This window comes from Podarcis pityusensis, assembly GCF_964106645.2.
Source record: "Podarcis pityusensis genome assembly, chromosome: 3".
In the NCBI taxonomy this organism is placed as follows: domain Eukaryota; kingdom Metazoa; phylum Chordata; class Lepidosauria; order Squamata; family Lacertidae; genus Podarcis; species Podarcis pityusensis.
This window is the reverse complement of record NC_138026.1, coordinates 58645147-58657468: the sequence shown is the minus strand read 5'-3', so window position 1 is coordinate 58657468 and position 12322 is coordinate 58645147. Positions and strand designations below refer to the sequence as shown.

The 12322-nt window shown below is 44.2% G+C and overlaps 1 protein-coding gene and 1 long non-coding RNA gene across 6 annotated transcripts in view; one reads left to right on the top strand and one right to left on the bottom strand.

Annotated features, from left to right (window-relative positions):
- Window positions 1-2814: 2814 nt before the first annotated feature.
- On the bottom strand, window positions 2815-8307 carry LOC308473923. The gene is made up of 4 exons (XR_013984406.1): window positions 7441-8307; window positions 5547-5662; window positions 3954-4045; window positions 2815-2900 (listed from the first exon to the last, which is right to left on the bottom strand). It is a non-coding gene; the product is annotated as an uncharacterized lncRNA (long non-coding RNA).
- Window positions 8308-8369: 62 nt separating this feature from the next.
- The window catches only part of EPB41L2 (erythrocyte membrane protein band 4.1 like 2), an 80562-nt gene continuing 76609 nt past the window's right edge, over window positions 8370-12322 (top strand). For 2 of the 5 annotated variants that reach the window (XM_080999552.1, XM_080999548.1), the window contains exon 1: window positions 8605-8624. In XM_080999552.1, coding sequence (XP_080855678.1) covers window position 8624 — 1 coding nt within the window. In that variant the 5' untranslated portion in view covers window positions 8605-8623. Of the gene's footprint in view, window positions 8529-8603; window positions 8625-12322 lie in introns of those variants that run through there. The other 3 variants (XM_080999549.1, XM_080999550.1, XM_080999556.1) reach the window with 3 other exon arrangements.

Below are 12322 nucleotides of genomic sequence, written 5' to 3'. Positions count from 1 at the left end.
CCTAAAATAAAAGTCTGCATATGATGTGGTGTGATGATGCCTCGGTGTTCCTTCGTTTTTCCTCCACAGTTAGGGACAGAGACTATTTTCAACAATAGCTTATACTTTGCTTCCATCCAATAATAATGGGGCTCAAAATGGAAGGGGGAAATTTAAAAAAAAAGAAAAGAAAATGAGAGGTTTTCCAAATAAACAACCATTTTCAAAACAACCAGTGTTTGTGTGTATTGTAGGACGGTGGAAAAAATGGCCGATCTGGATTCTGAACTATTAGTTGAAAAATGGCAAATGGCTGCAGTCCTTTACACACTTACCTGAGAATAAATCATACTGATCTCCTTCTGACTTATTATGAAGTACATATGAGGTCACGCACAACCATTCACCATGCTTAAAACAAGTAACTATTTACTCATAGCACTTGAAACGTCACATACCTTTGATTCTGTATTAGTTATGATATACAGTGGTACCTTGGTTTTTGAACGGAATCTGTTCCTGAAGACCGTTTGAGTTCCAAAATGTTCGAAAACCAAGGCACAAAGGGTGGTCTGCAAATGTAATTGAGAAAATTGAGAAACACACAGTGAAAGCTGTTCTGAGGTGCAAAAACGGAAGCATTTACTTCTGGATTTTCGGCTTTTGAGTTCCGAAATGTTCGTCGACGGAGACGTTCAAAATCCGAGGTACCACTGTATATAATTATATATTATATAGTCTTAGAATAAGAAGAGTTAGACGGGATCATAGTCATAGAATAATAGAGTTATAAGGACATCGAGGCCAACCCCTTGCAAAGCAGGAATCCTTTTGCCCAACGTGAGGCTTGAACTCATGAACTTAAGTTTAAGAGTCTCATGCTCTACCGACTGAGCTATCTTGTTGAGTGTTATAAGTACATATAATAAGTACATACAGCTGTTATGTTAGAAAAAAAAATACTTGCAGGAATGTGGTGTAATTTCACACAACAATTTCAAATCATTTGCTGTAAAAAAAGGCAAGGAAGCATGGTTTTTGTAAAACAGCAACCCTAAAGCACTGGGTCTTCAAGTGGGACAACCACATATAAATATATGGTAAGAAATTAAGAAATGGGTCCCCAGATGCATGTTTGGGGTCAATTTGAGTCCTGGGTACGAAAATATTGAAACTTTGGACCTAAACCCCAACTTTCAGAATAAACCCTTTCAATAAAAGCTTTTAACATTAACAGCTATCAAATTAGATAACAAAACCTTGCTGCCGTAAAGCAGCAATAAAGAACCAACAAGAATAAAAGGAATAATAGCAGTAATATCCATACAAACATTAACTAGCAGTAACAATAACTCAGGAAAATAGGACTGGTTTTATGTGATGCCTAAAACTTAACAAAGCAGGCATCAAACAATTGACTTCTGGGAAACGATTCCAAAATGTGCAGGTTTGTTTGCCTGATAATAAATGTTGGAAATGTAAAGAAACTGAAGGTACATTTTTTCACCTTTGGTGGATGTGCCCAAAGATTAAGGCTTTCTGGGAGATGATATATAATGAACTAAAAAAGGTATTTAAATATACCTTCTTGAAGAAACCAGAGGCCTTTCTCCTGGGCATAGTCGGCCAATCAGTGTTAAAAAAGGATAGAACTTTCTTTATGTATGCTACAACAGCAGCAAGAATACTTATCGCAAAGTATTGGAAGACACAAGAGTTACCCACACTGGAGGAATGGCAGATGAAAATGATGGACTACATGGAATTGGCGGAAATGACTGGCAGAATCCGTAACCAGGGAGAAGAGTCGGTGGAAGAAGATTGGAAGAAATTCAAAGATTATTTACAGAAACATTGCAAAATTAATGAATGTTAGAATGATGTTGGATTGAAGTTAAATGGCTTCTAGCTGTATAGGTTTTAAAGCTATAAATATATTAAGATTAAGGATTAGGATTAAAAAAGTTAAAAGAATGGAAAAATTGGTTTCAAATAGGTAAAAATCTAATGTCATAATATATTAAGATTAAGGATTGGGATTAAAAAGGAGGGAAAGAAATTGCTGGATTAACAACCGGAATTGGAATACAAAAGAGGGAGGTATGAGGAAGTCCGGGAAACAAGTAAATGTAAAGGAAGTTATGAAAAGACGGAATTGTTTTTAACTGTTTTTTTTTCTTTATTTTGTATTTTGTATTTTCTATTGTGTATTTTTCTTTTTTCTTCTCAAATTTCTCTTGTTTATTAATGTGATTTTATTTTTTCTGAAACTTTAATAAATATTAATTAAAAAAAAACCAAAATGTGCAGGTTTGGGGGAGACCATCTTTGTTCATCTAACCTTGCAACAGGTGGGGAGGGGGAGAGAAATCAGCATCTACTGAAGATTTTAAAGAGCAGGTAAGCTAAGATGGTAGCTGGAAGCTCTTCAAAATGTTGGTTGCAGGGAGCTACAGGGTTGGCAATGTGGTGCTGCAAATAGTGTGAAGTACTGTACTTTTCCGTCTATTAGACACCCCCTCCCCGCTTTTTGGGGACTCAATTTTAAGAAAATGAGGGGAGATGGCCCAAAGTTGTTGAGCCCCCCCCCCATACCGCTGTGCGTGGGAAATGATCCAGGGAGTGCTTCCCACACGCAGTGGCATCGGTGGAAGCTGCGTGCCGCCAGCCAGCACCCTCAGATCGCTCCCTGAGCGCACCAGCATCTCTCCCCCCCCCATGCCACTATCCGTGTATTGGACGACTCCAGTTTTTTGACATGATTTTTGTGTCAAAAAACCTCGTCCAATACAAGGAAAACTACGGTATTTAATTTTTAATTTTTATTTTGTGGTGTTGCTTTATGAGCCTTGTTGACAGAACTGCTGTAAGTGGTGGTCCACCATTTTATTGCAATTTGATTTGGTGACTATTCTGGGTGTCTGTAAAAGAAAAAAAGCAAAGCCTTAAAACAGGACAAAAATTGAAACTTTTTTCCTTTTTAAATGCCTTTGATTTCCATACGCTCCCTCCAATCCTGTGGAATATTATGACGGTTAACTTGGACTTCAATACATGGGTAAGAATAGGATGGAATTTCTAACATCAAGACACCCTGCCATCTGTTTCTCTTTTAAGAAAAAAACCCTCTCTCCACAAATCGGCTCTTTTAAGCTTTGCTGGGAGAAAGCACTGTATCATATGACCCGTTTTAAAAACCACTTACACAGGCTTTACAAGTCAAAACAGCACCTTGAACTTCTCGTGCACAATTTACTAGCATCCAACACTGCCATGAGCAATGCTTAATAGCTGCAAATGCTCATTTGTTGCTGTCATAATATGAGTACAGCTATTAATAATAATTAGCTGTGTGGAAATGGGAAGGAGTCCCACAAAGACAGTTACATTTGACCCAGGGTTGCCCAAAAGTTTTCCGAGGCCTGAGAGAAAAACGGAAGAGTAGGTTGCATGGCTGAGATAGAACCGTATAAGACAACAGAGGCAAATTGTAGCTGGGAGCCATGGGAACGGCTGGGCCGTTGATGGGCCCAGCCCCAAGCAGTTGATGGGCTGTAAGCCCGAAGCTGGTGAAGCCCAGGGAGCAAAAGTATGGGTCACCATGGCATAGCAAGAGAGGTGGACACTCAAAAGGAGAGGGAGGGCCAAAATATGTGTAATGCTAAACATGTAGCATGCAACTGCAGCTGCATTTTATTTATTTATTTATTTATTTATTTATTTATTTATTTAATAATAAATAAATATTTATTGCCAGCACACAGAGAGGGATCATGATCCAGATGAAAATCCCACCCCCTTCACCCAGCTATTGGGCTGAAAAAGAAATAAAACTCCCACTGGAACTGGAAGGAACTTCACCCCAATTCCTGGAGAACCCCTCAGGGGGAAAGCCACAGAACAACTGGCGGAGCTGGGAAAAGACACACTGAGGATCTTGCATTCGTCTGGTAAAATAGTACTTGTCTGCTCACCCTTCATATCTCCAGCCTGTATGGTTGGTTAATGGAGGGCATCGGTTCTCTGATACCAATGCCTATCTAAGCCCAGGCAGAGGTTGCTTGACCTAGTATAAGAAACAAAGTAAGGAATCTGATCTTGTGAAAAGGAAGCACACCTTTCGCTGTGTAAGCAGACAGCTTGCCCTACCAATTTTCGGAACCATTAAATAGGTTGTTGCTGGATGGAAGATGATGGGAATTGGTAGTCCAAAACGTTGGAAGGATACTAGTTTGGTGAAGGATAAAGCACAGCATACAATCCAGCTGCTTAGGAACATTTAAAACAAAACCCAGAGGTATAAATATAGGGCTGTATTCAACAAAGTTTTACTCATAGTATACCTATTGAAATTAATGAATCAAAGTTAGTGACGTTCATTAATTTCAGTGGGTCTACCCTCCATTTTAGGGACACAGGTGGCGCTGTTGGTTAAACCACAGAGCCTAGGACTTGCTGATCAGAAGGTTGGTGGTTCGAATCCCCGCAACGGGGTGAGCTCCCGTTGCTCAGTCCCTGCTCCTGCCAACCTAGCAGTTCAAAAACATGTCAAAGTGCAAGTAGATAAATAGGTACTGCTCCAGCGGGAAGGTAAACGGCATTTCCGTGTGCTGCTCTGGTTCGCCAGAAGCAGCTTAGTCATGCTGGCCACATGACCTGGAAGCTGTATGCCGGCTCCCTTGGCCAGTAAAGCGAGATGAGCGCTGCAACCCCAGAGTCAGTCACGACTGGACCTAATGGTCAGGGGTCCCTTTACCTTTACTTTTTACCCTCCATTTAGTTGAATATCACCGTTAGATTTTTTTAAAAAAATCCATTCAAAACCCAATACTTTCAAAAAATAATAGAATTTCATAGCTCAAGGACGTTTGGAATTATTATTCTCATTTTGTCCACCCTGAAAACTCAAGAGCAAAGTCACACTGGATTCAAACAAAATGTGTCCAGATAACAATTTCATAGAGCTACAGCTTAAATGTTTTCTTGTGGTGTGCGTTGTGAGGAAAGAGCATTCACCAGAAACTCCCTTTACAGCTCATAAATTCCTCATTTTTGAAGCATAAATGAGACCCGTGGAAGAGAATGGAGACAGCATTGTCATTTAAACCAACAATGCTGACAGCTAGACTGTTTACTTTTCTGCCGTGGTTCTTTTCCCCCTTTACATAAGCCAGGGGTCACAGTCACAGCCTAGCCAAACAGCCTAAAAAACACAAGGAAAGGGAGTAAAAATTGGCTGTTGGATGTAGAAGGCACAGTTGAAGCCCAGGACTCTTTGCACACTGTTAAGGAGGACAGTTGGTTGAGGAAAGAGAGGGAAGAGAATTGTAAAGATGCTTCCTTTTCTTTCTGGCCTTGCCTAATCCAGGAAAAACATCTTGCTTTTGTCACTATGCTTGGGAGATTTAATTGAAAGAAGGGTCCCCCAGCTCCAGTTGTTTATAACCCTACGCCAATTAAACTTGCTCAGGCTGATGCTGTTAAAAACATCAGCAGCTGCAGCAGCGCAGCGCAGCAAAGCAGCTATAAGAGGAAAAGATCAGGGTGGGACTTTTCTCCTTTCATACCTTCAAAAGTTCATGATCGCTGAAGGAGAAAGAGCTGCTGCTTCTGCTGCTTCTGGAGACAATCAGGGCCAGAGCTGTAGAACATTCCTGCCATTTTTCCTGAGCTTCTTCAAGCTCTGGGGAAAACAGAAATGTGGAGACAAAACACATAGGCTGTGTTGACACAACCACAAGTGCAAACTGTGCCAAGTATTACTGTAGGAGGCCCATTCAGAAGTAATCACTTTACTCTTCTTCAATTCAAAAGACACAGTTGTGCTCAAAGTAGGATTAATGTGCAGAGCACAGCACTTAATTCAGTTTCAAGGCCAACTGTGAGAAACGACATGTAGCTTTGGAGGGTACACCATGATATCCCATCAGCCACGGGTAAGATGAAACGGAAGGCTGTTGCACTCAGGCTCTGCTTGTGGGCTTCTCATGGGCTGGTCAGCACATATGCATGTACCTGTAGTCAGATCCAGTAGGGCTCTTATGTTCTTTTGGCACTGCTTGCGAGTAGAACTGCAGTCCTCTCTTCCCATTCTGGATCAGACATTTCCCTGGCAAACAGGGGCTGCTTATAGGTTTCTGCTGCTTTATCTACCAGAAGACTGGAGCATCTGGGTGATGCTCCAGAGCTTGTACCTATAGGCATCATTTGTTGATCTCCTTGCCCACGGGAGACCTTGCACTCATTGGGCAATACTATGGGCTGTTCCTTGGAATGCACCTGTCTCCAGCCATGAAGGCATAGCATATCCATCATGGCTAGCAACCTTATCCTTCATTCATTTTTCCAATCCTCTTTTTTAAAGCCATCCAAGTTGGTGGCCATCACTTCCTCCTGCGGGAGCAGGTTTCATAGTTTAACTATGTGCTACGTAAATACATACTTTATCTTCTGAATCTTCTGCATTTCCTTAAAAGGAACAGTTCCTTTAGGCCACTGATGGTCCCCTTCAGGAACCAACAGAATGAGCATCCTATTAACCCAGCCTTCTTTTTCCTAGGATCAGCCTCCCCATTAGTGAAATGATGACAGAACAAAATTTTGCTTCAGGTGAAAAAGATATGCTCAGTTTTCATGTTTTGCTAAGGTTATAATCTCAGAGAAGTAAATTGGCATTAAGCAGTGTGCCCTAATCTATAGTTATAGCTAAAACATTAACTCGGTTCAGCAAAGATGTTTGCTGACAAGTAAGGTAAAGAAGTTTGAAAGCACATCAAAGTGCAAGTAGATAAATAGGTACTGCTCCGGCGGAAAGGTAAACGGCGTTTCCATGTGCTGCTCTGGTTTCGCCAGGCATGCTGGCCACATGACCCAGAAAAACTGTCTGCGGACAAGCGCTGGCTCCCTCGCCCAGTAAAGCGAGATGAGCACCACAACTCCAGAGTCGTCCGTGACTGGACTTAACGGTCAGGGTAAGGTATGGTTATATTTCATGGAGTAGGTAAAGTGAAATACGAGCAAGTTTCTATGAGGGTCAATTCTCTTGAAACTACACACAAACATGGGGAAAGATAACCTGTTCCTGATTATCAGCCAGAGGATAAACTGTTCTTGGAGCTTCCACTGTCTGGAGTGTGAATTCTACAACTATAAAGTGCTCTGTGACTGCAAAAGTGAAGGCAAAGCAACCTGGTGATAGCGAGTCCAGAGGACCAAGAATTGTTAAAAGCTGCATTCCTGCTTCCCAGATAGAACTTTTCTCAAGCTTTCCCTAGCTGATATCTGCTCTTTTGGACTCAGCATATCACATCCTGTTTTTAATCTCCCTTCCCTTTCCCATAACACTCATCTGATTTAGACTGTGAATTGGAAGGCAGGGGCTGTCTGAAATAGTATCACCTTTGTATAGAATGTAGTGCTTAAAAACAGTTAATATTAAATTGTATTTCATTATTCCCTGACATCCTGGTTGGGATTCTGGAGGGCACCAATGAAGCTATCCCTCCATCTTTTGGATTGACGTGAATATGTGATGACTTGCATGATGAATTTGTTTTAACCTGTGGCACCACTGAATGTTTGGGCTGCTAATGTTATATAAATCAACACTGTATTAAAATAGAATCTTAAACATCCCCTGCTCAACTACAGCATTGCTGATTATTTGTCCTTATCTAGGACTGGATTCCAGCCTGAAATCCTAGGCACTGCTCTTCACTCAGCAGCTCTACTAAATTTCATTAGCCTTAAATATGTATAAGATTGCAGGCTTACATAAAAGTAAGTCCAGCAAACAGACCTCAGAGAGATGTATAACAACCACAATAAAAGCAAAACACAAACCATTATAAAACCAAAAAGTGAATAGTAGCGATCATAAAAGAATAAAAACTGCAGGTCAACAAAAGGCAGCTCCTTCAAAATGCCAGGCAAGCAAGAAATCCTTAACCTGTAACATGATGGATCACATAAAAGACACAAGAAGCCCTTTACTTCCACCCAAATCTCCGTCTGCGGCTTTTCTTTAATGCGAAACGTATTTCTAGCACCGCTAAAAATACACTGATTTCACATGCACCAAACCAATCCCTGCCCATATCAGCTCGCAGTTTTTCTTTTCTTTTCATTTCTTTTCCTGGGCCAGCCTCGTCTATGCAACAGCGAAGGAGCGCAAAGGCGGGGCAGCTCGGAACTACAAGCCGCCTGAAGACCATTGTGGGCGTGGCTAGAAAGAGCGGGACGAAGGGAGGGTGGCTGAGCAAGAGAAACAGAGGCCGCCGATTGATGGGCAGAGCGCGAGAGGGGAGGAAAATCACAACACCCAAGAGGGAATAGGTGGGGCTGTCCGTCGTTCTGATGCCTGCGATTGGCCGAGGGTCAAAACCGGGGGCGGGGCTGCAGGCGGAGGCCGGGACGCGGGGAGGGGGGCTGGAGCCGCGCTGACGGCCTTGGCCAGGGAATTTCAATTTCGAATGAGGCTGAGGGAGGCGGTGGCGCAGCGGCCAGACGGGGAAGCGAGAGGCAGGAGGAGGAGGAAGCCAGCCGAGGAGGTAGGAAAGCGCTACAGGCGCCGCCGGCAAAGTTGGTGCGGGACGTAGCAGCGCTGGGTTGTTTTTGGCGGGCTTCGCTGTCGTAACCGAGAGCGAGTGAGGCGGCGCTGGGGAGCCGCCGCCGCCGCCGCTTCCCTTCCTCTCCTCGGCTGCGAGCGAGCGAAAGGGACGCGGAGTGAGCCTGAGGGGGAAGTAGGCGAAGCGCAGCAGCTGCTCTCTTGACGGAGCCGGGTCAGCCTTCCCCCGTTTTCTCCTCATAGACACTCGGCCTGGCTTTTGCTCTGCCCCCCCCACCCCCGAGCCGCCCTTCTCCCGGCCGCCGTTTGGCTTTCAGTTCCGGCGGAGTTGCTCCCCGGGGGGCGGCCGGCAGGGAGGCGGCGACGACGGCGCGGGTTCCTGCTCTTCCCGCTCCGCCGCCTCCTCTCAGCCCCTGGTGATGTGGGGCTCCAGCTGGAGTCGCCTCGCGGTTGGAGTAGGGGGGGGGATTTTTTTGGGGGGGGGTTTCAAGCCTCCTCTGCCTGCAGCCCCGGTAGGGAGGAGAGGCGGCGGCGAAGACGACGACGATAGCGCGGGTGGGGGGAAGAGCAGCTCTGAGGCGAAGATGCACGTCCGCTGGGGCTGCCGCCGCCGCCGCCTTCCTCCTGGGGAAATCCGCTGCCCTCCCTCAGCGCGAGGGGAAGGGACTGTGGCGCTGAGGAGGGAGCAGGATGCAAAAGCAAAGCAGGGAAACGGCGCTGCACCGCGTGTTCCTGCCCCTCTCCAAAGCGTGGGGTGTGCGCAGCGTGTGGCATCCTGCCTAGCGGGGCGGGAGAGGGAAGCCCTCTTTCCCTCCGCAGGTTTTTAATCCCAGCAGCGGTTTTCTCCTCCTTCCTGCCGAGGGTTCAGCTGAGCCGCCCCCCTCCCCCGGGAAGCCGTCAGTCTCCACCTTTTGTTCAAATTTCCCTCGTTTACATTCCCTCCCACGCGCGCGCCACGACGCGAGAATGTGATCCGCGTGGGGGCGGGAATGAGCGCCAGGCTCTGGGATGCCGATTCCTGGCCGAGAGTCCCGACGTATTCGCTGTCCTGGAAGCCCCCTGCAGGCCGCCGGGACTGTTGTGACCTGCGTCGTAACGCGATGTGTTTATGTGTAGCCTCGTCTCCCGTGTTTGCGGTGATTGGTGGGCGGGGAGCCCTGGCCCATTTAGTGGGAAGAACTAAAGCTCTTGCCGGTGGGTGATAGCTTTATCGGCACCAACTAAAAAGTCACAGCGTACTGATTTTGGTATACCGAGAAAGGTTATTCAGAGCAAATGGGATGCGAAGCGAAGTAGCGAGTGGGGTGGGGAAAGTGGACATGATGAAAAAGCTTAAAATGGACGCAGGAGGTATTATGCAGACTTAATTAGATTAGAATGTGGTAGGTTGCAAATGGGTTGCATTGAAGCAGTGGTGTCCAAACTTTTTTCAAAGAGGGCCAGATTTGATGAAGTGAGGGCCAACCAAGTTGTTGAGCTTTTATTAGGGTTGAAGTTGTTGAGTTTTTTACCCCAGGAAATAAGCTGCCACAGGGGCTGGATTAAACCGACCCGCGGGCCGGATTAGGCCCCCCGAAACGATCTTTTGACATGCTTGCATTGAAGCCCGTTTATCCCTATTCCCTTTTGAAAACACCACAAACGTCATGGTTACTCAAAGCTGTTCTAAAGACAGCATGCTCTAATTTTAAGGTGTGCTGAGTATGTTCATTGATCACTTGAAGCAAAATAGGGTGGAGTTAGGGTGTATGCCCCCCTCAAGTATTATCTTTATATGGTAGAAACACTCCTCACACCTCCTTCAGTTTTAAGATTGCTGGATGGCTAAATTTGGTATTCCTCAATATACACATACACATATTGTGTTGGCCCATTATGACAAATCCAAAAGCTGTAATAGGGCTTTTACAATAGGGCTGTGACAATACTTGTTCATGTAAACAGTACCATTCCATTCAGCAATAGTAAGTTTCCATCTAATTCTAGAGGTGGAGTGGTAAAGTTTTCTCTGTTGTACATTTGAGGAAGAAGTCCACTTCATCTCCCACAAATTGGAAATGCTAAAAGGCTGTTTATAAAATACTATTAACCTCTGCTCACCATAACTCAAGTGCCCATGTGCTTTTTAGAATATGATTTGGCAACTATGGAAAGAATTCATTTCCACTTGTCTTAGGTGTCTGCCTAGCATAGCATAGCCATATTCTCTTTTTAAAAAATATTGGTCATGATAAGCTAAAAAATATGGATGTGATTTTGACGTTTTGTTTTGTTAGGTCTTTGAGGCTAGGATGCTCCAACATGTGAGGGGTAATTTTGGATAAAGAGTTTGAGATAAGAGTTGCATGTGGATTTGTTAAACTTGTAGCTTTGCTGGTGATCTGGATAGTATGATCTGTAAGTAAGAAGCTTTGTTTGGAGCTTGACAACGAAAGTGAGGCAGTTCTAAAGAGGCTAGTGCCACCTTCTAGAGAGGATGGTGGGAAAATGAATGTAACCTACTGGCAAGGAGTGCACTGTTACTTCTCTTTCTTGCCATCACCTGCTTATTACCTAGATCAGAAGCTGAGTGATTCCACTGACTTATGAAGTCTACTGGGAGTAGGAGACTGCTAGTTAAAGTCTGCTGCTTGACATTTCTATTTGATCCCTCTCCTAGTTTCTCATGCAGTTTAGCCCAGTAGTGTAGCTCAAGTGGTTCAAGCAATGGTGTGTGTGTGTAACTAACAGCCTTTGGGTGTGTTTGGGAAGCAGTACAGAAGTCAAATTGAGCAGTGTGTTTATTAAAAGCTGGAGGAGGAACCGTAAGTAGGTGAAATCAAAAGGAAAACACTAAATAATATTTTTGTATTTAATCCTATACTGTATTAGGAAAACCTAACATAGCAAAACTTATTCTTATGGTCATCTTTGCCCTGGGTAACCTCTGAAGTTGGTGGGAAGGCAAGGAAGAAAGTATGTGGGCATAATATCACTTTTTATGCAATTTGATTGTGGTGATAATGATTAACAGCTAGACTAAGGAAGGAGGGACTTAGTCAAGGATGTTGGAGGTGACTAACACTCATTTCCCTCTAGAAGGTGAGAAGTGGGATAGAGATGACTGCCAGACATCACAATGCTGGTGCTTTAGATATTTGACAGGCATATGAAGTCTGCTATTCCGGTCAACTCCATGGAAGGAGTTGGGCGGGCTGTGAGAGGGGACTGTAGAAAAGATGATCTTAAAGAATTTCTGTGGGCAAAGTGCACTGCAGTTAAGAGGTGAAGCTTTTGCCCAGGAGGAGCGAATGGTATTTCATTTCAGAAGGTGGGCTTCTGAGAACCATGGACAGAACTAGTGTCCCACCCCCTTTCCATCACAGTTTTCTACCCCACATTTATCTGCTGGTTCATGCTCTGTGGAATAGTCACTCTTGCTTATAAGTGCCTGTAGTTTCTGTTGTGGGTGTCTAGTAGAATGGTTTTTGGGTGAATATCTCTGTATATAGGCATTATGTGTTTAAAGGTGGATACCATAAATCAGGCTCTCCAAATAACTTTGTACTACAACTGCCAGCATTCCCATGCTCATGGATGAAGGGTGTTGTAAGGCACAAACCTGAAGATACCACATTGGCTTTCCCTGCCAGAAATTAAGCTACATTTTCTGATCTTGAAAAATTAAGTTCTCTTATAAATCAATATAGATAAGGTTTGATAGGAGATAGCCTGTTTCCCTAGCTTCCTAGTGTCAGCAATACCACACTTCAGTTACTGTGCCATATATTATTTTAG